This window comes from Nicotiana sylvestris, chromosome 2 (genome assembly GCF_000393655.2).
Source record: "Nicotiana sylvestris chromosome 2, ASM39365v2, whole genome shotgun sequence".
NCBI classification, from domain to species: Eukaryota; Viridiplantae; Streptophyta; class Magnoliopsida; order Solanales; family Solanaceae; genus Nicotiana; species Nicotiana sylvestris.
Genome location: NC_091058.1, coordinates 213,218,506 through 213,243,600, shown reverse-complemented (window position 1 = coordinate 213,243,600; position 25,095 = coordinate 213,218,506). Strand labels below are relative to the sequence as shown.

At 35.7% G+C, this 25,095-nt stretch overlaps 1 protein-coding gene across 5 annotated transcripts; it reads left to right on the top strand.

Annotated features, from left to right (window-relative positions):
* Window positions 1-723: 723 nt before the first annotated feature.
* On the top strand, window positions 724-9,402 carry LOC104219871 (cysteine-tryptophan domain-containing zinc finger protein 3). Of its 5 annotated transcripts, XM_009770620.2 has the most exons (13): window positions 726-1,549; window positions 2,206-2,278; window positions 2,372-2,460; window positions 2,587-2,979; window positions 3,102-4,032; window positions 4,124-4,216; window positions 4,286-5,103; window positions 5,194-5,342; window positions 6,983-7,143; window positions 7,570-7,730; window positions 8,220-8,745; window positions 8,823-8,895; window positions 9,042-9,402. In XM_009770620.2, the coding sequence occupies exons 1-11, from the start codon at window positions 1,415-1,417 to the stop codon at window positions 8,412-8,414; spliced, it is 3,198 nt and encodes a 1,065-aa protein (XP_009768922.1). In that variant the 5' UTR covers window positions 726-1,414; the 3' UTR covers window positions 8,415-8,745; window positions 8,823-8,895; window positions 9,042-9,402. The 5 variants fall into 5 exon arrangements, with proteins under 5 accessions (XP_070024580.1, XP_009768921.1, XP_009768922.1 ...); XM_009770619.2 differs by having other exon boundaries at window positions 725-1,549; window positions 4,124-5,103; window positions 7,630-7,730; XM_009770618.2 differs by having other exon boundaries at window positions 4,124-5,103.
* Window positions 9,403-25,095: the final 15,693 nt, after the last annotated feature.

Genomic DNA, 25,095 nt, shown 5'->3' with positions numbered 1-25,095 from the left:
TCAAAAGTGTAGCATGTCTATAATGTAGTAAGCCAAAAGGTAGTTGAAACGAGATTTTTTTTATCAAAGATAAATTTTACCCGTATTTCATATTTATATCAAATCAAGAAATTTAATCTTAGAAGTTAAAATAAAAATAGAAAAATATAATTCTATTTAACCATGGATAAGGGATCATAAATATGCTAATGAAAGACAATATGTAACATTTATTTATTTGGTGTAAAAAATGGATACATTTAAATATTTACCTTTAGTTTGTCAAGACTCTCTACCGTTAAGTTCTTTGACTTAAACAAGGCATTTATACTTTTATTTGTGTGTAAGAGATCATTAAGATTTTAATAAATATTAATCCCGAGGCCTTCAAATATAGAGTGTTCGGAATAAGAATTTCGAAAATTAAAAATATTAAATTTAAATCTTAAATCCATCTTCCACTATTCTTTGACCTAAGTTGCCCAAAAAAAAAAACCTATTCTTCACCTACTAAATCTAACAACTAGTGAAAGTGATTGGAAAATGAGAAGAATTACCAAAGATAAAATGAACTGTTTGACAGTTAGAAGGAAGTTAATGTCCAAAATTTTTACAGTTTTGGTAAAAATAAAAAAAAACAAACCTTATAGTCCAAAAACACACACTTCCTCACAGTTAAGGGAAAAAAAACTGTTTTTTCCTTTCTTTATTTAGAAAAAAAAACAGTTAACAGAAATAAAAAAAAAAAAGTAAAAGAAGGCTGTTATGTTATACACCAAAACCAGTTTCTCTCTCTCTTTTTTTCTCTCTCTCTTTCTTCATTTTGAGTAAACTGAGATCCCACTAACAAATCCAAGCTCCTCAAATTACAGTTATTTTGGTCCACTTTTTCCTTTTTCTTTTGTGGGGTTTTTGTGAATTTATTTATTTAGTGTTAAATTAAGGTCAACTTGGTTGGTAAAGTTTCAATTTTTTTCTGTTCTTTTGATTGATTCAGCAGAAAATTTTGATCTTTCTTATCTGAGGTTTGCCATGTTGTAATTGGGTGAAGGAATTTTTATTTTTAAATTTATGTTGGAGCTCAAATTCAGGGGATTTGGAGTTTGAAATTATTCTTGAAATTCCATCATTTTAAGTTTTTTATGTGGTTCAGGAAGGTTTTTGTTTTATTTTTTCTGAGTTCTTGTTGTTTCATGTTGTAATTTGGTAAATATTTATTTTGTTTTTGTAGATGAAGTAAGGGGCTCGAGGGTTTTGAATTTTCTTGAAATACCATGTTTTGTATGATATAGTTCAGAAGAAAGCTTTGATTTTTCTTTTCTGGGTTTTTGTTGTTATAAATTGTAATTTGTGGGTATTTTTAGTTTTTGTATTTTCTTGTAGATGAAATAAGGGGCTTGAGGGTTTTGAATTTTCTTGAATTTTAGTTTATTGAATGATTTATGTAGATGGAAGAAAGGGGTTAGTTTTAGAATTTGGTATTAAAGCAGAGATGAAGGAGACTAAGATTGAAGAGGGAGATGCTTGTAATGATTCAACAGTTGACCCTGATATTGCACTCTCCTATATTGTATGTGTTTTGTCTTCCTTTTCCTTTTTTTAATTTACTTCTCCAAGATTACGTTTTTGTTATTCAATAGTACATAGAGAAAGGGAGCCTTGAGCAACGGTAAAGTTGTCTCCGTATGACCTATAGGTCATGTGTTCGAGCCAGGGAAGCAGCCATTAATGCTTGCATTAGGGTAGGCTGTCTACAAGGGGATGAGGCCCTTCCCTGGACCCTGCGTAAACGCGGGATGCCTTGTGCACCAAGCTGCCTTTTTTAAATAGTACATAGGGATATATGTCAGTAGGCACCTTTTGTTTTTATTTCGTGTAATGGTGGTTTAAAATGAGCTTAAATGGACTGGCATGGCTGTTGTTGTTGACACATTTTTTTAACCATCAAGATAATTACAGGTAACTCTAGTTAATAGTAAAGAGGGGTAACCACAGATTTGATATATCTGGAAGTTAAGCATCCACTCTATGTCTAGGTATATTTTTTTGTTAAAGTCAATGGCATTTCTTCTATTCTTGCTATGTGACATAACTATGGTGAGTAGGATTGAGGGCTAGTCACTAGTGAGCTCACAAAAGTTTACCTGCAGAATTTAATACCAGTTTCGTACGAATATATTATGCGGTTTCCAGCGTCTCACATAACTGTTCTCTTATTCTTTCAAGGATGAGAAACTCCAAGATGTTTTGGGACATTTTCAAAAGGATTTTGAGGATGGAGTTTCATCTGAGAACTTGGGTATTACAATGGCATATTCTTAGTATCAGAAGTTTGCAGTTATGTGCTTGTTACTTGAAATGTGAATGACAATTAATTCGCATATATTGGCAGGGTCAAAATTTGGTGGATATGGTTCATTTTTACCTACCTATCAGCGTTCACCTTCTTGGTCTTGTACACCGGGCAATATGCGCCTAGAGGTAGCTGCCTTCTAATGACGGTTGTGTTGTGTTACTATGTTTCGTTGTATCAAACAAGTATTATTGCTGTCCTCACATTGATTTCTACTTTGACTAAGCAATATGCATATCATCTTGTTATTGCAGGGTGGTCGGCGATCCTCAGTAGCGTCATCATCCACTTCTCTATCAGGAAGGCCCACAGCAGCTTCTGCCTATTCGGCAGTAGTACCTGCACCGAAGGCTCAAACAGCTAACGGGAAAACAAATTCAGCTATTCCACCTGCTCACGAAAAAGTCCCCTCTTTGAAAAGTGAAATAGTCAAGAAGCCGACATATCTATCAGACCAGAAAGCTCCCAAGTTGCATATCGGAGTTGGTATTGAAAATTTGTCAACCCAAAAGAAAGCTGAAATCTACAGTGGGCTTGGTCTTGATGTCTCTCCGTCATCATCGCCGGATGATAGCTCGATATATGGTGAGGGGTTATCCCATGACCTTGGGGATTCCCGATATGAATCTCCAACAAGTATACTTCAGGTGAATGCTCTCACCCCTCTCCTAAAATATCAAATTTGCTTTGTATCTCTTCCTTTTTGGCCAACTTGACCTTGGGTTCTCCTTTTTTTTTTTTTTTTTTTTCCATCCATATCTTGGGGCAGATTATGACCTCATATCCAATGCATGAAGGCCTATTATTATCACCGCTTTCGGATGATTTGATTTGCTTGACTGAAAAAGGGAGGTTCTGGGGGAAATGTGGATCTGAACGTATGATCAAGGGAAGCTTTGAAACTTCCGTTGCATTAGTAAATGGAACTCATTATGCAAATAGGAAAGCTTCAGAAGCTGGGAAATGGAAATCTTACGATAAAGATGTTTTAGCAAATGGCTATGGCAATGACAATCAAAATCGTAGTGGTGTGCAATCAAAGGAGGTTGATGTAGACGTTATCACCCGTGAAGAACTTGTTTCTAAGGCATTGAAGCTCCCTCTTATCGAAACTAAGTTTCACGTTGTTCAAAGCACAGAGGTCTTAAAAGAAGTTTCCATCGCTGATTTCGTGGAATCTAAGAGTAAGAAAACCCCTTGTAGAGACACTCGCTTGTCCGGAAGTGGTTCGGAGGACATGAAAAAGAACCATGCCGGAGATAGGTACAGAGACTTCTTCGGGGACATGGAAGCTGATGACGACAATGATGAAACTGGTGTACATGAAATTCCTTCACCAGAAATGCTGAAGGATTCTGATGCTGTCGGTAAGAAAAGTTTAGTTGAACATAACAGCTCGATAAAGGAAAGAGTTAACGTTACAAAAACCGAGAAACCATATTCATCTGGGGAGTATCCTATATCGGCTTCAAATGGATCAACTTCCCCTGATGCTTTGCGCGCCAGCCAAGAGAACCAGAATCTTGGTGTACAAGTTATCGAATCTAGTCGGACAAAAAGATATGGATCAAAAGCTTCGTCAAGTGGAACTAAACAAGATTGCTCACACTCTTCCGACCACGTCATACTGAACCACGAGGAGAAGAGGAGACGTAAAAGCAAAGAGAAGAGAATTTTTCTTGACAACCATTCTGATGGAGGTATTCATCTTAAGTACTCAATTTTGGACTTGCTGAAAATCGTGGAATTCTGGTATTTTTTCCTTTATTTTCTGTCTGGGATGTTTGACAGGTACAAAGAATGCAAAGATGAGGAACATGAGTGAGGAGGATTCAGATGTATCGTCTAAAAAAATTAAACGAGATGATGTCCATCGTGAATCAGGTACAAAACTCAAAGCAAATACCATGGTTTCTGGTTATGCAGCTCATCAAGATGCTGACATAAATGCAGATCGATTACGTCAAACTAGCCAATATGTTTGCAAGACGGAAAACTCAGATCAAGGATCTGATAAGGAGAGAAAGAATGACCATCAGTATCAGAACAGTGCGCCAGTCTCAAATGGTAGACGAGGTTCCTCGTCACGGCATAAAGACAAGAATCGGGCTCCAAAATACGATTCTGACCAATGTATGACCAAAGATCCTGATATTTTAAGTTTATCTTCAGATCAAATGCCATTGGATGAGGAGAAAATGACTCCAGGAAAAAACAAGTTTCAGGAGAAATCTGGTATTAGTTCTGATAGATTAAAAAAGAGTTCCAAGAAGGATCCTTCTGGAAAATTATTGGACAAAAATGTTAAAGGAGACAATCAATTAAGAATTGTTCATCACGATGACGCAGAAGTTGGATTGGATGTTACATCCCACCTGGATAAAAGGCACGAGGCAGTACCTGATCGAGATGATCATAGATCATCTAAGAAGCATGTTTCCAACAAAAGCGAGCAGATTGAAGTCTCTCCCAAGTCTCCATTAACAAGAGATCAGAATGAGACAGCTGTATTTAAAGAGCCGGTTCCTGGATCCGAAAGGGAAAATGGGGCAAATCTTGTTATAGTTGATGCTTTTGAAAGGGAAAGGTCAAATAATTCACGACAGGGTAAAAAAGCTAAAAGCCACCATGGAAAACTACCTAATAGTACTGCTCATAAGGTCAGGGATGTAGATGTTCCAAGCCCTGTTCGGAAGGATTCGTCGAGTCAAGCTGCTACAAATGCCATAAAAGAAGCCACAAACCTTAAACACCTGGCAGATCGCCTCAAGGTATAAAGAATTTACACTTATGTCCAAACAATATGGTTTACTGTTTGTTTCATTTTTTTGGTGTTGGCATAACTTTGCTATTTGTACCAGAATTCTGGATCAAGTGAAAGCACGGGTATCTATTTCCAAGCGGCACTAAAGTTTCTCCATGGCGCCTCCTTACTAGAATTAGACAGCACTAACCATGGTGAATTGAACCAGTCAAGGAGAATCTATAGCAGCACTGCGAAACTCTGCCAGTGAGTTCTCCTCTAAACTTGAACTTGGTTCATTCATTGAGACAACAACAACCCAGTAAAATCCCACAAGTGGGGTCTGGGAAGAGGGTAGTATGTACGCAGACCTTACCCTACCTCGAAGGAGTAGAGAGGCTGTTTCCGGAAGACCTCGCTCAATATAATAAGAAAAACAAAAAGGAGAGAATATTAGTTTCACCACAGAGATCATAGGAAAAATAGGAACATAAAATGCAGAAGGAAAAATGCAAAACAAAAATGATGGCTAGTAAATAGGTCCTGCACCGAAAAGAGAAAATAGTAAGACACGACAATGCCACTAGCTATTTCAGACAAAAACCCTACTAGATTAGGCTCACAACAGTACAAGGTAACGCAAGACTCAACTACCTCCTAGTCTACACCCGTAATACTCGACCTCCACAACTTCCTATTAAGTGTCATGTCCTCAGAAATCTGAAGCCTTGCCATATCCTGCCTGCTCACTACTCCCCAATACTTCTTAGGCCGCCCTCTACCTCTTTTCGTGCCCTCCACAACCAGTCGCTCACACCTCCTTACTGGAGCATCTGAGCTTCTCCTCTTCTCCTCTGTACATTGAGACAAATGCAAAAAAAACTGTTGCAAGCATGATAGTGTTGTGTTTATAAAGATTGTTGAGTAGGTATTACTTCCGCGACATGCCAAAGTGCCAAGGGTCTGAGATACATCTGCAAGCATTATTCGATGGACTGGTCATGTGCAGGGACGAAGCTAGAAGCCCGGCTATGGGTTCAGCAGAACCCAATAGCTTTTGTTCAAACAGTGTATTTGTATTAAAATTTTCATTAAATACGCACAAATATTAAATTTAGAATCCAGTTATAAGCACTTGAAATCGTCGCTCTAAAATCCAAAACCCATAAAATAGAAATCTTGGCTCCGCCTCTGGTCATGTGAATCTCCCATTGAAGGATCAATCTGGCTCTCTTAGAGAATAACGTGCTTTTGAAATAACAAATTATGCATTTGAACTGCTATTCTTTTATAATTTTGAGTCTTTATTTCAACTTAATGATTGAATTTTCAAAACTATAAAATTTTCCTTGACACTGTTTCCATTCTTTACATTTATTAAGGATCTAAGAATGGTTAAATATTTGGATTTTGTTAAAGCTACATAGCTGTAAAAATTGGTTGATATCTTGCTACTGTATCAGTAAATTTGCAAGTGTTTGAATTTGTTAGAATATTCTGTTTCTTGTTGACCAAACAATTTTAGCAGCGGATATAACAATATAATTTCAATTAGCTCATAAAAATTTTGGAAGCAAATTTCTTCACCGGTATCATGTATTGTGAAAACTTTGTGACCTAATCTGTTCTTCCAAATATGATTAGTGCTTTTCAAATCCAATTTTTGAAGAGACGTCTGCACCATGGGGGCAATGTTTATGTCACTTTTGTACTCAATAGGAAAATCAAACTTCATTGAATACTTTTTCACACATGTGGATTGTGGAGTGTACACGACTTAGGGATAATCCATATAGTTTTCTGTATTTCAGAAATCGGTTGTTATAATGCTATGGCAAAACTTGAACTACCACTGGAAATGTCAATAAGGATGTAAAGCTGATTGTTGGTCCTTCTTATGTTCATAGGTTTTGTGCTTATGAATATGAGAAAATGAAAGACATGGCTGCTGCTGCACTTGCTTATAAATGCATGGAAGTTGCATACATGCGAGTAATTTATTCTTCACAGTCCGATGCAAATCGATACAGAAATGAGTTACAAACAGCTCTACAAATTCTTCCTCCAGGTAATCTGCATTGAGATGTCTAGAAATTCTACATTTATGGTATCAATATGGTGGTGCTTCTTTGCGCCACTGATTTAACTTTTGATATAACTATCAATATGCTTTTTGATGGTTACTCACCAAGAGAACATGTCAAACGTTATCTTGTTTTACTCCTTAATCATCATCTGTTTGTATTGACCAATGCATTTTTGCACTTCTATCCTATTAGTCAGGGCAGTATTGGCATATGTCGAAGTTAGTGATATCCACTGTTGATGAACAGGATTACTTACGGAGGAAAGCATTAGTATAAATATGATTATGAGTACTGGAAATGTATAAACTAGTTGGAAGGTGTTACAGCTATATGTCTGATGATGATTAGCTGCTTTTGACTTTTTTTCTTAATGGTTATTACTTATCAGACTCACTACTATATAATAGGTGAGTCTCCTTTCTCTTCTGTCTCTGATGTTGACAATTTGAACAATCCAACAATGGTAGACAAGGCTGCATTGGCAAAAGTTGTTGGTTCTCCTCAAGTAGCTGGAACTCATGTTGTCTCAGCAAGAAATGGTTCTAGCTTCATGCGGCTAATCAACTTGGTGAGTCCATATATTTTAATTATAAATTTCCACCCCAATTAAAGAAATATTTGGTGATAACTAACACCATGATTAGTTAGAACAATTGCCTAAATAATGGTTAGGCAAATTAGTTAGTTGAACCTATGTTCATTAGGCTTCATAATCTTTCTTCCAAATGATTGAACTTTGTTTCTCTGTCCCCCTAAATATAAAGGACATGCGAAAGGCCTTACTCCTGCATCAGCAGTGGCGGAGCCAAACTTTGCCAAGGGTTCGCCGGAAAATTACACTGTGTAGATCGGTCAATTTTTTTATATTTATGTATATATACTATATATTGAATCCCCTTGGCTTCTCCGTATACTTTATATATTTTGACCTCCCATCGAATTTAGGCTCCGCCACTGTGCATCAGTGAGAACTTTCTCCATACGTTCTGAAATTTTGGTAGTTTGACACTGCAATATTTTTTCTTTTTGGGAGTCTTAGAGTTTTGTTATTTTACAGGCTCAGGAAGTTAATTTTGCGATGGAGGCGTCCAGGAAATCACGTGTTGCTTATGCAGCTGTTATTCCAGGGCCTGGAGATTCACAATGTAAAGAGGGTGCATTATCCGTTAAGAAGGCTCTTGATTACAACTTCCAGGACGTGGACGGATTGTTACGTCTTGTGCGTGTCGCCATGGAAACTATCAGCCATTAGATTGCAAGCTGTTACTGAAATCATGCCACTCCTTGCAAAATACTTTTGTACCCGCTCTCCGTGTGCTGTCAGTCGAGAAGTCTAAAAGAGGATCTCTTGGTTGGAGTTGCGGGTGGAGTTTGCTATACAATCTCCCAAAGTTTCATCTTTTTAATGCTCTTGTAATCTGTACAGTAATAGCTTGTTGGCTTTGACTCAAGAGAAGGAAAGATGCCGGGAGTATACTTTCAGGAAAGTGCAGAAGCATAATATAACCAGTATATATGCGTCACATAGATTGTTTGGGTTGTCGATTAGAGGACGAGGAGTGACTATTATATACCTTCTCCCTGTAAGTCGACTGTCCAAAAAATTCTATTAGCAAAAAGAGAAACATTTGCCTAATATTTTTCCGGTTTTGGTTGCCAGCTCTACTTTTTGCAGATAGGGGCGTCGCAGGATGAGATACCCAGTTGTTACGAGCAGTTCCACATTTTCAATGGTTAGTACTCCCTTGCCACCATTTCTTCTTTCAGTGGAAGTTATTTCAAAAGGAAAGAAGTTATCATAAGAAACTTATGATTCTTCTTTATCTTGCTCCATGTTGTCATCTTTTATTTTTCTCACTTATTGGATTTCAAAATACAGGAAGTTGAGAACTGCAACAGAAGAAGCTACAGCTACAGCTACCTACCAAAGCCAATTGGTATTCTTTTTGGATGGGTCTTTTTCTTAAATATGACCATAAGTTCTAGAGAAATTAAGTTTTTATGATACTGCAACCGGACGGACTAAAATGGAGCAACATGGAAGTGAGGATGCATAAGCCGACTCCAGCTTGCTTTGTATTGAGGTGTAGTAGTAGTAGTAGTAGACTAGTAGTAGTAGTTGTTGTTGTTGTCGTCGTCGTCGTTGTACAAAAGCCAATTGGTGAACAGAAAAAAATTGTTTTGTATTACCTTTATGTATTATTGATGTACATTAATAAAAATCATTTGACTTGTAAGAACTTGAGAAAATGTAGCATAAAAGTGGAATGAAGCGCTGAAGTTTTGTATAGAAGTGTTTGCACTACAAAGTATTTGTAACTATATAAGGGCAAAGTAAATATAAACAAAAGAGAATTAGATTTGCATTCCCTTTCTATTTTTTATGACAAAATTACACAATAATGCATTTCATAAGTAGACCTTGCACTATTTTAACCCAGTTACAATTAGGGGTGTACAAAGGAAACCGACAAACCGCACCAACCCGATAATCCGAGTTAAACCGAGAAAAAAAATCCGACTATGGTTTGGTTTGATTTGGTTTGGTGTTGGAAAAAAAAAACCCGACCATAATTGGTTTGGTTTGGTTTTAACTAAAGAAAGTCAAACCGAAACCAAACCAACCCGACATTATATATATAGAAATTTTAGATATATTTAATAAATAAATATACTTATTGTGATGTAATTTATAAATATTTCTTAAAAAAATTCATAATTTTATCTTTTAAGGTATTATTTCAAGGTTGGACTTAGAACTTTTGAATGCTTAGCCATTAATATTAGTAAATTAAATAAGGAATTTTTACATTCCTATGCCACATAGGAAACCTTATTACCCTCAATGTTTAAGGTTTGACTTAATTACACTTAGTATACCAAATTACCAATTCTATACCATAGTGTATTTTAAGGGTACAATTAATGCAGCGTATATCCCTCCTTAATTCAAGGTACCGTATATCCCACCCCTCCCACGTTTCTCTCTCCCAAACCCTCACCCTCACCCACGTTTTCTTTCTCTGATAGAACAGGTGGTTATTGCTTACGTCTTCAAATCTCAGCAAAGCTGCCTTGGGAAGTCTTCGGAAAAATAATTCTCAGTTGATGATTCGTTCCTATGAGGCATTTTTGTTTCTCTCTGAGAGACTAGAAACATTCAAGAGACGAACTGACATAGATACCAATGATATGTAATTAGTAAAAAGTTCCAAATTTACACTTGAACTATCGACTATTGCTTACTTTTACCTTCCGTTACACTTTGCCAACAAGAATGCACTTGCTCTTAAGAACCATTTTGCCCCTTTTTTATCAGCTGCCCTCCTTATGTGCATTTTAATCAGTCCAGCCACTATAAATGTGGCAACGTATAGGTATTTTCGACATAATCTACAATTAGAATACAAATAATCTACAATTTATCTAAAAATATCTACAAACTGGGTACATTTAATTTTAATATCCCAATTTCCATTTAATTGTAGCTTAATTGGTATTTTTGACATAATTGCGTTTTTTGCAGAAGTTTTTGTAGAAGTTTTTGTCGTTTTGGATTTGTGAAAACAGAAAACAAAGCATCTAAAATTAGAATACAAATAATCTACAATTTATCTACAAACTGGGTACATTGAATTTTTATATCCCAATTTCCATTCAATTGTAGCATAATTGAGATTTTTGACATAATTGCATTTTTCAGAAGATTTGTAGAAGTTTTAGCCGTTTTTTATTTGTGAAAACAGAAAATAAAGCATCTACAATCAGAATACAAATAATCTACAATTTATTTATAATTTATCTACAATTTCTGCAATATGTCTTCTTCTTCTTCTTCTTCTTCTTCTTCGAGTTTCAATCTGAAATTCAGTCAAAACCAAGTCTAATCTTCACCAAAACCCCTAAAAATTGAGATATAAACTCCAAACCATATTCCCGATTATTTTCAACAATACCCAATCCAAACAAATAATGATTTTTGAAAACTCAAATTTGAATTCAAAGCTTTCAAGCTTTTTAATGGCTGTCAATGATGGAATTGCTGCTCTCTTTTCATTTGCTTTGTATTACTGAAATTTGCGATTGAGAAATAGAGAGATGTAGAGAGAATGTCGACGAGCTGAGCTTTTGCAGAACTGATTTCTAAAATTTAATTCGAATTTGTTGACGATTTTGTCTTTTTTTGATTTGTGGCTTAAGGAAAAATATCGAAGAACAGAGTTTTTGCAGAAAAGAGTCTATGTAATTTGATTTTAAATTGAAGAGATAGGATTTGCGTTTCAAATTTGATCTGAAGGTCGCTAAATCAATTAGAATATTCTGTTCTTGATTTGTAGCGTGCCTAATTAGGAAGGAATCAGCTCCTAATAATTAGTATTTAATAAATGGTATAATAATTGTAGAAAAACTGTGAACATGGCGGGTAAATATGAAACTATGCACATTTTTGGTAATAAGGTTTCATATATGGTATAGGAAGGAAAAAGTCTCATTAAATAATGCTAACAAAAGCCCAAACCAAAATCAAATCAATACTAATGCTAACAAAAGACATTCAATTTAATATTACGAACGGGAATGTATTGAATATCTATTTTTTGTTAAGCAATAATTTAGATAAAAATGCATAACCTATTTTTATTTTTCTTTAGCGTTTCGTCATATAATTAATACTCCCTTATTAGTCTATTTATTTAACATGACTTAGTACCTTTAGATTATGTTTATTTTTATTATGGCTTTTTAATTAGCAATATTTATATTACATAATTTTATTGTCTTTATTGTTGAATATTTTAGGATAATGCCACAACACATCTTGTATTTTGTATTATTTTCTTAGAAAATACTTTAAATAATTATATCTTATTAGGATTAAAGAAATATTTTGAGCATACGTTATAAGTTTTGTTCTACGAAGATTTTACCGGAAAAAAATGAAAAACCCGAAAACCCGAGAAAAATCGAGATTGAAAAACCCAAGCTTTATTGGTTTGATTTGGTCTTTAGATTTAATAACCCGACACAATTGGTTTGGTATGGTAATTGTAAAATCCAAACCAACCCGGCCTATGTACACCCCTAGTTACAAGTTTGCAAATGTGTAGCCAAATATCAATAAGACCTTTTCGTTTACCATTCCCTCTAACTATAACAACCTGATCTTTTTTTTCATCACCTACCTACCTTATTGTAGCTCTCTCCTAATTTTTCACCCATAAATATTTAATTTAATTAATAAAAAAGTATCATATGCAAACAAAAATCAATTCCCTATTTTTAGTGTAACCATTGACTGAGACACTCAGTCAACACTCATTCATGCCTTCTCCCATAACCAATATTTCTCCGAACTGTTTTTTTGTTTTCTTATTTTGTGTATCTTTAGGCGTGAAATATCCGTGAATTTTTATTCTCTTTTTTCTCAAGTTTATACATACATATCATAACTACTGTAAGCGCGTGATTTTTGCCCTATATGAGAATTACTCCCAAAAAATTCAAAAATAAAATAATTTTTCTTTGGTGTGCAATTTTGTGATATTTTGTGATATTTTGAATAATTATTTGTATTTGTCTGTGCATGTTTATTTGTTAAATTAATAAAAAAATACAAAAATATGTCGCATTTGCATGTAGGATTTAATTCTATAATTGTTACTAATTAAATTTGTTTACAAAAAATGAAAATTACAAAAAATAGGCATCGTTTGCATTTTTAGCATTTAATGTCTAAATATACAATTTTATGCTTAATTATTACTTAATTGTGCGTTAATTGTTATTGGGAGTTAATTTGCGCTTTTATAACTTAATTTAATTCTTAATAATAGTTTAAGTATTTTTATAATTTAGTTTTAGAGAAATAAAAGAAGAAAAGAGAGCGAAAATATAAAGAAAGTCGGAATTGAGCCTCTTCTTCAAATTTCAAGCCATAGGCCCAAAAAATGGCCCAATCTTCCCTACGACCCGGTCCATTTCGAACTGGGTCGACCCAGTCCATAACCCAACACCTCTATTATCTTACAAACAATAAAACAAAAAAAAAAAAAGAAGAAGAAAAAACTCTAAAAATGACCTAAGTCATCCCCCCCCCAAACCTTTGCTCTTTCTTCTCCATCTCCATCTTACACAGCCATGGCTGCCCTAAAACCTCACCTCCCATGGCTGCACTTACCTTCTTCTTCGTCCACTCAGAGCAACCAACGTCACAACCATCCACGTCGACCTCCCCGTTGCATCGCCGGAAAACCCTCAATCAAAGAAGAAAAAATATCAAACCCACCGCTGCCCGCTTCATCCCCGTCGTCTCTGAGCTTCGCCATCAACATCCATGGCTGGCCTGCACCAGCATCACGTCCAAACCACTACCAAACAAACCCAAACAGACCCCGTCGCCATCGCTGCCTCGCCGCAGCTGCTGCTTCATCTACTGCCCCGACTTCGCCATAGCTGCCCTCCCATGGTGGAAACCCCACTGTAAATGATCCCTCCTTCCAGCTCGTCCATGGACTGCCTGCTGCTTCGTCATCTTTCTTCGGCACCAACAAAAATGCTGCTACGTCAAGATGCGTCCGTTTTGAAAGACTGTTTAAAACAGCCATTACAACCAAACGTTGCTGCTCGTCGCGGCAATAGCTGCTATTGTTACTCCTTCGTCACTTCGTCTGCTTCAAGCAGCCCACACGACCCTACTGTGCACGATGAGCAGCCGAGGTTAAAACAAACCACGCTGCTGCGTCGACTATTGCTTCACTTCGGCGTCAACTCCAGTCGAGTTCGCGTACATGGATGAGTTTTGGTCGATGTCGTCGATCACTGGTCGTCCATTCGTCGTTGGTTGGTCGTTGTTCGTCGTTTCAATCCGGTTGGTAGATTTTGAGTTTTATTTTATCCGTATTTTTTGTTTTGATATTTTCGAATCTAAAATCAACAAATGTTTGTTTTGTTTATCGTTTGAATTAATTTTTAGTTCATGTTCATGTTGTTTGTTAAATTAATTTTCAGATTTCAAAATAGAAGTTTAATTAGTTGTTTTCATGTTTATTTCATGTTTGTATTATTGTTTAAGTAAGTATTTGTTAGTTTGATGTTTGTTAGATTCAAATTGAAATTTAATTAACTATTTCTTCAATTTGTTTCATGTGTTTATGTATTGTTAGAAGTTGTTAATATTGTTAAGTTTAAGCTTAAGTTCATAATTGTTTATTCGTCGATCTTGTTATTTGTCTAAAAGAATTTAGTTGTGTTTAGAGAAATATGTTGGTTTAATCGTTTAAATCCATCATGTTTGTTGTTTAAAATAGATTTAATTCATGTTCATACTTTGTTTGATTGTTCTTGAATCCGAAATTTGTATAGCTTGATTTCTTGTTTACCATTTGTGATCATTTCTTGAATTTGTCTCATAAAGTTTAATATAGGAATTGTTGTTGTAATGTTGTTAGAGTAGTTGATTTTAAGTTCAATATGATTGAAGTTAGAAATCTAAATATACTTGTTTGTTGTAGTTGTTGAATCCGAAAATAGGATTGTTTGTTGCTAAAAATTTGTTCAATCAAATTTTAGTTGTTCTTTGTTGTTCAATTTGTGTTCGTGTGATTTGTTGTTAAAATGTTGTTAAAATCGTGTTCATGTGATATTGTTGTTATGATGTTCATCCGTGTTCATATTGTTGTTTGAACATTGTTAGAAATTGATCATATTGTCTATATTTTGGTTAAGTTTGATTAATTGATGTGTTATAGTTGATGGGTAGTTTGGTAAATTTGTAATACGTTCAGGGGTAGTTTGGTAATTTCAGTAAGGTCGGAGGGGGTAGTTTAGGAATTGTACATTTTGTACTTGTTTATTTGAAGCATGGGGGACAAAATGAAATGGGTTGGGTTGTGATATAATTGTTTAATATAAAGGGGGGACAAGATTTAATTTAAAGGGGGAATCTTGCATTATTTTATGTTAGGCATGGGGGACAAAATATAATGGGGTGGTGTGATATGTTTATTTAATGTAATGGGGATGAGTGGGAAGATAATGGGTTGGGTAGAGAAAAAGTATGGATTTTAATTAATTGAAAGGTTTATGGGATGGGTTATATATATGAAGTCTTGAAATCAGATTTGAGGACAAAAAAGAGAGAGAGAAAAGGGCTGAACATTTAAGAGATAGAAAATTCCGAAAAATATTTAAGCTTTCAAATAAAAAAAACTAAGAAAAAACATTCTGCTTTCTTTTGTTGTTTGAAATTAGAATTAATTGTTGTTTCATCAAAGCTGGAAGCTTTTGTTTTTTTGGGATTACTACTCCACCGGTCTGTTACTGGGTTGTTACTGTTGCTGGGCTATTGTTGCTGTGTTGTATTGATTTTACTGTTGCTGCTGATTCTCATATTCATTTTCTTTTGCTTCCAATATCAGGTACACAACTGAAAAGCTGGTTATTGTAATCCGAAATATGAAGCGTGAATACATATGAAGAATGAAAATTTGAAGTTTTAATTTCGTTTTTTTTTCTTTGTTCCTTTTGTTGATTGTATTTAAGCTATTTCATGAATTACTAAATAATGACTGGAATAAGAAAATAATATCATAAGTTAGTCTGTAATAAATCGGTTCGGCAAAATAGGTTAATTCACTAGTTATGAAGGCTTCAAGATTATAGGTTGATCATGAACAAGTAGCTAAATTTAGCTAAGACACGAATTTAAATTAAACATCGTAAATTAGGCATTAAGGCATGACTTGAGCTTAAGCAAGATTAGAAGAACGTTTAAGTCTAATAAACTTTCTAATAAGCTTTAGTAATTATGGTTAAATTTAGTTTCAAATGATTGTGAATAATTAATCTCAATAATATTTTTTTAAAAAAATAACAATGCTGAGTTTTAATCTAGCTATATTTGTTTATTTTGAATATTAGTTGTTGAATTTTTATTTAATTTATAATTTTCGAAATTAAGAATAAAATTCCTTTTTCATCAATATTTGTATGAATCAAGCAATTAGCGTGTCATGTTTTCTTAAATAATAATAATAAAAAAACGTAATTAATTAGGATTTTCTTTATTCATTTTAGAGACTAATTTTAAATAGCAAAATGTAGTCGCTTTAAGATTTATCCATTTAGGAAAATAAATGAGATGAGCCTCGCTTAATAAAATGTATAGATTGCGGGGCCCTCAATAAATGTACATTTAATTGCTTAGAATTAAGGAGGAGTCGTTTAGCAAATTTCACGGCCCTACCCCAAAGTAATAAATCGCTAATTGCTTTAGGCGCGATATAATAATAATACATTCTTAAACACGGGTATGCATTTATGCGACCCAAATCCAAATCCCAAAACATTGAATAAAAATACGTTCCGGATCGTGGATGCATTTTATGTGACCCAATCCAAAGACATGTTTTTAAACGATGTTCACATTCTTTAAAAAATATAATAATGAAAGCGGTAAAAAGATAAAACTTGCACATGAGTCCATATTTGTATAAAATCAGATAATCAAGCCAAATATAACAGTTGAGCGACCGTGCTAGAACCACGGAACTCGGGAATGCCTAACACCTTCTCCCGGGTTAACAGAATTCCTTATCCGGATTTCTGGTGCGCAGACTGTAATATAGAGTCATATTCTTTTCCTCGATTCGGGATTAAAATAGGTGACTTGGGACACCCTAAATCTCCCAAGTGGCGACTCTGAAATAAAGAAATAAATCCCGTTTCGACTGTCCTTTAATTGGAAAAAACTCCCTTGCACCCTCGCGGGGGCGGAAAAAGGAGGTGCGACAGCTCTGGCGACTCTGCTGGGGACTCAAAACCCAGAACCACTGGTTCAGGGTTCAAGAATTCGAGCTTAAAATAATTGTTATAGTTGGCTTTATTTATTATCTGATTTTTTTACATGATATATGCCCAATGTGCTAAATGACACTTTTACCGCTTTAATATTATTTGAATTATGAATATATACAACTGCTACGAAACCCCCTTCTTTCTGAGTCTTCTAAATTTATGGTGCACACGTGCGCGTGGCCCACCTTTCTGTTAAAGTCATACCAAATAAGACGAAGTTGGGACAAGTAACTAGGCCGGGTAGACTTTCGTGCTCCCGGTACGTTGCCCCCGCTTCGGCTCAAACTGTCCGTTTGGGTAAGCCAGGGCTAGATCAATATGCCTCAGGTTTTTTCACTTAGAATAACTCAGCTTCATGCCGGATCCCTAGTAGGAGCGATTGTTTGCATCACGTGCATTTGACTTTGGAGACTCAACACAGGGGTTGGGTCTGTCTAGGACAGGTGTACCCAAAAAAATGGCCATCCGGATGCATCTTACTTGCTGCTACTTGCGCATTTATTTGATCCGGATTTGTGTGTTGACTGACTTTTGAATATCATGAATAATATTTTAAAATTGAAAAAAAAAAGAAATAGCGGTTAGGGAATTGACTGTTTATTTTTGAAAAAAAAAACCAATGCCCAAATAATGTCAAAACTCTGCCGAAATTTTGAGAAAATGAAAAAAAAATATTTTATTAGTTTGTTTTATTAAAACCAAAGAAAAAATAGAAAGAAAAAAAAATCGTTGTTCTGTCTTATTTTTCAAAAATAAAAAATAAAAAATATATATATATATATATATATATATATAAAGGAAAATAGTTTATCTTCCCCTGAAAATGACAATGAAAAAGAGTCTTACTTTTAAAATAGTTTTTTTTTATTCGTTTCTGAAAAATTCAAAATAATAAAATAAAAAGAGTCGGGCGTTGAAAGTGGTTTTATTATTTGTTGCAAATATATATATATATATATATATATATATATATATATATATATATATATATATATATATATATATAAAAAAATCCAAAAAGTTTTTCTTTATTTTCAAAAAATGTATATATATCTTTATTTGTTGCAAAAATATTTGTCCTGCCAAAAAAGTCTAGAAAAGTTTTGTTTAGACTCCCAATTTTCAAAACAAAAAATCCAAAAATATTTTCCATTATTGACTTCTTTAGAAAGTCTTTTTAATTATTAAAAAAATATATATATAATAAAATAAAAATAAATCCGAAAATATTTTCCTTCTTCTTTAAAAATTGAAAATTCAAAATTCAAAAAAAAAAAATTAGAAAGCATTTCTTTTATTAGAGGTAAAATTCCAAAAAATATTTTCTTTCTTCTTTAGAATAAGAAAAAACAAAAAAAACAAAAAAATATCTTCCTTTTACTTTTGAAATTCTCAAAGTTCAAATCAAAAGAAAAGGAATTCTTAGAAGTCTTTCTTTCAAAGAGAAAATCAATCAAAATTCCAAAAAAAAAATATAAAAATACTTCCTTTCTTCTTTTAAAGCAGTTCTTTTACAAAAAAAAATAATCATAATTTAAAATCAGTTTATTTACTTTATTCATGACCTGCCCGAACTACGCGGGTTTGATTCTCACCGGATGTGAGATACGTAGGCAACCCTCATCGGGTCCAACCCCCATTTTTGCTAAAATAGCCAAAAACCAATAAATAAATAAAAAACATGTCAAAATTTTAATTTTTTCATAAATAAGTCGGGTAGTGTCCAGCCTCCACTTTTTGCTAAAACAAAATAGCCAAAAAAAAATATGTCAAATTTTTGTTGTCATAAAGAAGCCGGGTGACGCTGTTTTATCAAGACATAGCCGAATGTTCCCGAAAGGGACGCCGGAAGGCTGACTTTGCATAAACAGCCACCTTTGGGTCATTTTTTAAAATTTGGTTCAGTTGACCCACACAGCCTTAAAAAATCTTCGTCCCCGAGGCGCTGAAGGGCCGTGTTGCAACACCTGGTTTTTATTGTAATTTGAAAAAAAAAACAAAGAGTCAACGGTCAGGTGAATTTTTTTTAGTCAAAAATAAGCCGAGCTAGCTTCGACAGTGTCTTAAACCGTTCTTGCCAAAATAGCCTTAGAGTATCTTTCAGTTGTCGAAAGGCTATTTTCGTAAAAGAACGAACAAGTTTGTAAAGTGTCAAAATAATCCTCCCCGGCCTCAAAATTCATGTGAGATTTGGAAGGGGCCACATTTGCAAAAATAGCCATTTGGTTGCATTTGTCAAACGGGGAAAGGAAGCTGACCTTTTTGTTTCGAGGTTATAAATCTTTAATTAGAATATGTGGGTTGTTTGATTTTCGAGTTTGTAGGTCATCTTCAAACCTTTAAAACCCAGTTTATTTTAATATGAAAATTGAAAAAAAATGATTAATATTGTTTATCTTTTATTGGTCTGAACTATGCAAGGTCTGATTCATGCGGGGTCATGATACATAGGCAATCTCCATAAGATTCGACCACAACAAAAAATGAAAAAGAAAATAAAAAAAAGGGAAAAAGATGTTGCTAGTAATAAGAACCGGCTGAGTCCATTCTAACATGTTTTGTTTTGAATTGTGAAGAAAGTTGAGTTGGTCGGTTTGTTCAGAGGGTTCAACAAGAGTCTACTGTGCCGGGAAAAAAATAGAATACTGAAACAGCAAATGACCGGAGGGTGTCAAGCATGGGCCAGTGGGCAAGGACAGCCTCGTCATGAGTCACAATTTGCGACACAACAAGAGCAGTACCACTCTCCTAAGTACCACCCGTACTCGTTTGATCTTCCTGCAAAGATTGAAGAGCCTGCCCGAAAGATGGTACAAGAAGAAATGACCCAAAGAGTGAAAAACTTAGAACAATGGTTGAAAAACAAGCAAGGGTTGTCTGGTCAAAAGAGTGTTGCCTTCAAAGATCTATGTATGTTCCCCGATGTCCACTTGCCGCCTGGTTTCAAGACTCCCAAATTTGAAAAGTACGATGGACATGGAGATCCCATTGCCCACCTGAAAAGGTATTGCAATCAAATGAGAGGTGCGGGAAGAAATGAAGAATTGTTGATGGCTTATTTTGTGGAAAGCCTTACGGGAGTAGCTTCCGAATGGTTTATGGATCAAGACACGTCTCGCTGGTATGTCTGGGACGACATGGCACAAGCATTTGTCAAACAGTTCCAATACAGCGTCGACATTTCCCCAGACCGCATTTCCCTTTCAAACCTGAAGAAGAAACCAAGTGAAAGTTTCAGGGAATATGCCATTAAATGGAGAGAGCAAGCAGCTCGAGTTAAGCCACCCATGGATGACCACGAGCTAATAACTGTCTTCCTTCAAGCGCAAGAGCCAGATTACTTTCAGAACATGATGTCCGCAGTTGGCAAATCCTTCTCGGAAGCAATCAAAATGGGAGAAATAATAGAGAATGGTCTTAAGACAGGAAAAATTATGAGTCAAGCAGTTTTTAAAGCTGCAACTCACGCTGTCCGGGTTGAGTCTGATAATTTTTGCGACACAAATGAGAAGATTGAAGAAATCATGATGACATCAGGGTCAAGAAGAGGTCCTAGGAGAACATCTCGAAGGTATGAGCAGCCTCCTAAAGTTATCTATGAATCCCCTGAGCAATATTATCCCCCTCAGAACCCACAACACTCTATTGTTCCACCTCAGTATGTTGCCCGGCCACCAAAACGCCCCAGAAGGCGAGCACGAGCGTCACAAAATCTCCAGAAGCCTCCACATAACTTTCAGGTGCCCTATAACCCACATCCAAGCCAGAAGTATAAAGGGGAACGAAGGTTGAAAGATAATTTTACACCAATAGGAGAGTCCTATGAAAGCTTATTTGAGAGGTTAAAGCATCACGACATGATTGCATCTATTCCTCCAAATCATCTGGACCCACGTGCAAGAAGCTTTGACCCTTCTAAAAGGTGTGAATACCATTCCAATGCCCAGGGGCACAATGTTGAAAGTTGTCGGGATTTGAAAAAAGAAATAGAAAGGATGATCCAGGAAAATCTGATTGTGATCCAAGGTAATGACACCCAGAATATCGCGCAGAATCCTTTACCTGCACATCATGATGGGGAGGATGCCTGGTAACATGGGATTTTTGAGTCATCCCGGAAAGCCGCTAACTGATGATAATGATATTGAAGTTGGTAACGGTCTTGGCAATGATGATGGCTAAAACACCGTATTGGGCAATTGGAAAGGCGCTCCATCTCCTGGTCAGCCAGAGAGGAGTTTTGGTGGTTTATTTTGTTGTCATTTCTGTCGTCCAGATTATTTCAGGGTTGTAATCCGGATATTGTCTTGTGGTCAAACCCCCTTATCCTTTTATTTGTCTAGTACCTAATGTGGTGTTATCTGGTTTAGTTTTAGGGTTGTAACTGTTTATTTTGTCGTTTAAACGGTTCTACCTTTTGTCTAAAAGCAAATTCCGGTCTTTTTCATCTTCTTTGTTTAGTTTTTCTTTACCCTTTTGTCATTTTCGTTCAATGCCGATTCTAGGGACATGACATGCGCACACAGTTTGGGCCTAGTCTATAAAGTTAATCATAAAACCCTGGGAAGGTGATCAAAGCATTTAAAGGAAATAAGAACGGTTTGAGATTATTTGAAGCCCGAGTCATGTGGAACTGGGGCAAGTAAAACATAAAGAAAACCGTTAAATGCAAGATTCGCCAAATTGGCATGAGGGTCGTGCATGAGAGTGAGAGTGTCGCCCAGCAGTGCTTTAGAAATGACAAATGAAAAAGCAAGTGTTTAACATAATTGTCAAGTCCAGCACCATCGGAAGAGACTATAAATCTATGTTCAATTGTGTTGTTTGCACTTGGCATGTTTTGAAGACTGGAATGACGAAGGCATTTTATTCTGCTACCTAAACACTTTATCCTTCGTTACCCCTTTTGAGCCTTATTTATTTTCTTTCATACCCCTCGTTCGGAATCAATAGCAACGACTAGGAAATACGAGCCTAGAACAAAAAAAAATGAAAAAGAAAAAGAAAAATGAAAAAAAAAACAAAAGAAAGTCAAATGAAAAAAGAGGAATTGGGAACTACGTTTGACCTGATTCCTCAAAGAGGATACGTAGGCGCTTCACAGCTCGGTCATAGGGTGCATAGTGCGCATAATGTGCGTAATATGCATAGTGTAACAAAAAAATTTAAAAAATATATATAATAAATAAATAATCCCCAAGCAAGAAACTGGGGCAAGGGTTGCGCTTGTTATAAACAAATATGATTTCGAAGGTTGTAATTTTGAACCCCAAATTGAGTTGTTTTTGAGCCTTTAATACCCTTTCTTTCTAAGCCTATCCAAAAAACTCACATTACGGTCCAAAGAAAGACCTTCTGATCAGTCTGCAAAAGATGCCAAGTCAGACAAATGAGAATCTTACCGACGAACATAACATTCTGTTCCACAACAGAAAGGACTCTAATCTCCAGCAGAGAGAGTCATACCAGCAACACTCCAAATCCCCAGCTGAAAAGTGATATAAATGAGAGAGTCTTATCGGTGAAAATCTTCACGGACACCATAAGGCGATGAAAGATGAGAGAAAAACCAAAATGAGAGAGACTTGATGGTGAAAACCTTTTGGGCACTACAAGTCGAATAAGATTGGGAATCAGATGGAGGATAGTCAAGGGAAGATCTTGAAAGACGATTGACGACGGAGGATAGGCCACATATGCATGTCATGACCATTAGAGTCGGTGTCTGCGTTTGATAGGTTTTTATTTATAATTTCTTTTGTTAAAGAGTCATCTTTTTCCTTTGTCTTTTATTCTGTTCCTTTTTATCTTTCTCCTTTCATAGAAAATTCCCCAGTAGAGTCTGTTTGGTCAGAACCAGTGGGAAATGACTTCAAAATAGGCCATCAGCTTTCCAATTATGCAAGATGAGATATGGCTAGTACATCCAAGTGGTATAGTCAGCAAGGAACGAGCACAAGGCCAGTGTCAAGAAAGATATCCCCAGCAAAAGGGAATTGACAAAAGGATTGACGAGTGTCAAGAGGGATATCCTTGCCAAAATCAGAGGTTATTAAAACCTCAAGGCCAAGGCCCGTGGACAAACAAGGAGAGCAATAAGCATGACTTGGAAAATTCATGCGAGACTAAAAGGTCGGAAAAATGCAAGTCTCCGAGCCATGCCACGAAAGAAGAGGGATATCCCTAGCAGAAAAGGATTATCCTCAGCAAATAATATCGTCCCTTGTGGAATGCAGAGCAAGGAAGGAGAAAGGGGAAAGCCATCCCAAGTAGGAGTATCACAACCAACCACCGCGTTTTAAACTAACAAATTTTGTTTAAAACAGGTAAAGGAAATGGCATTGATGTCGGAAATGCATGCCACAAGAAAGATTGTCAAACTGGGGCAGAAAATTTTCTTTTCAGTTAGAAAATTTTCTGGAAAATCAGGTACCCATTTGGGGAAGAATAAAAATAGCACCAAGGAAGTGGTCTTTGAACCAGGGTTGCCCCCAACATAATAAGTTTCCAATGGAGGAAGTTATCCCCAGCAGACAGAATAAAGGGATGACACTTGTGCTCAGAAAAGCAAAGAGCCATTATCATCCCCAGCAGCTTCCAAAAGAATGAAGCATCGATTTGAAGGGATAAAATTCCCCAGCAGCGTTATCCTCAACAACGTTATCCCAAGAAGATAACACTTTTATCCCCAGCAGTGTTGAAGAAAAAAAAAACAAAAACAAATTTGAAGGAGGGGAAGAAAGGAGACTCCCACAGTGGTATTATCCCCAGCAAGCAAGAACAAAGCAGCGCAAAGGAAGGAGAAAAGAAAAGAAGAAATTACGAAGGTAAGTTTCTCAAATCATTGATCTTTACTACATTTTTCTCCTAGGATAAAAAGTCCTAGTCTGATGAATTTACCTCCCGATACAATCTTGGTCCGATGAAATTTTTCTCCCAAGATAAGATATCAAATCTTAGTCGGATGAATCTTTCTCCTAAGATCACAACAAAATGGACCTAGTCTGACGATTTATCTCCTAGAGTCAAAATCTTGGTCTGATGAAATTGTTCTCCCAAGATAAAATCTTAGTCGGATGAATCTTTCTCCTAAGATCACAACAAATGGACCTAGTCTGACGATTTATCTCCTAGAGTCAAAATCTTGGTCTGATGAAATTGTTCTCCCAAGATAAAATCTTAGTCGGATGAATCTTTCTCCTAAGATCACAACAAAATGGACCTAGTCTGACGATTTATCTCCTAGAGTCAAAATCTTGGTCTGATGAAATTGTTCTCCCAAGATAAAATCTTAGTCGGATGAATCTTTCTCCTAAGATCACAACAAAATGGACCTAGTCTGACGATTTATCTCCTAGAGTCAAAATCTTGGTCTGATGAAATTGTTCTCCCAAGATAAAATCTTAGTCGGATGAATCTTTCTCCTAAGATCACAACAAATGGACCTAGTCTGACGATTTATCTCCTAGAGTCAAAATCTTGGTCTGATGAAATTGTTCTCCCAAGATAAAATCTTAGTCGGATGAATCTTTCTCCTAAGATCACAACAAAATGGACCTAGTCTGACGATTTATCTCCTAGAGTCAAAATCTTGGTCTGATGAAATTGTTCTCCCAAGATAAAATCTTAGTCGGATGAATCTTTCTCCTAAGATCACAACAAAATGGACCTAGTCTGACGATTTATCTCCTAGAGTCACAATCTTGGTCTGATGAAATTTTTCTCCCAAGATAAGATATCAAATCTTAGTCCGATGAATCTTTCTCCTAAGATAAGATATCAAATCCTAGTTTGATGAATTTTCTCCTAGGATAATTTGAAAAAAAAAGAAGTTTGAATTTGAAAAAAAAAAAAGAAGTTGTTGAAGTCAGGAGCCCGCCTGAAGAGAGGAAAGGCGTTTTTAAAAGTTGTTGAAATCTTGCCAACCTAAAGAAAGGAATGGCGATGTATGGTTTGAAGTCAGGAGCCCGCCTGAAGAGAGGAATGACGATTATTTTCAAAGTTGTTGTCAGGAGCCCGCCTGAAGAGAGGAAAGGCGTTTTTAAAAGTTGTTGAAATCTTGCCAACCTAAAGAAAGG

Coding starts and splice junctions, on each gene's coding strand:
- LOC104219871 (XM_009770618.2), top strand. CDS start 1,415: ATGATTTATGTAGATGGAAGAAAGGGGTTAGTTTTAGAATTTGGTATT. Junction 2,980..3,101: donor CTCCAACAAGTATACTTCAG/GTGAATGCTCTC, acceptor ATCTTGGGGCAG/ATTATGACCTCATATCCAAT. Junction 5,104..5,193: donor ACCTGGCAGATCGCCTCAAG/GTATAAAGAATT, acceptor TATTTGTACCAG/AATTCTGGATCAAGTGAAAG.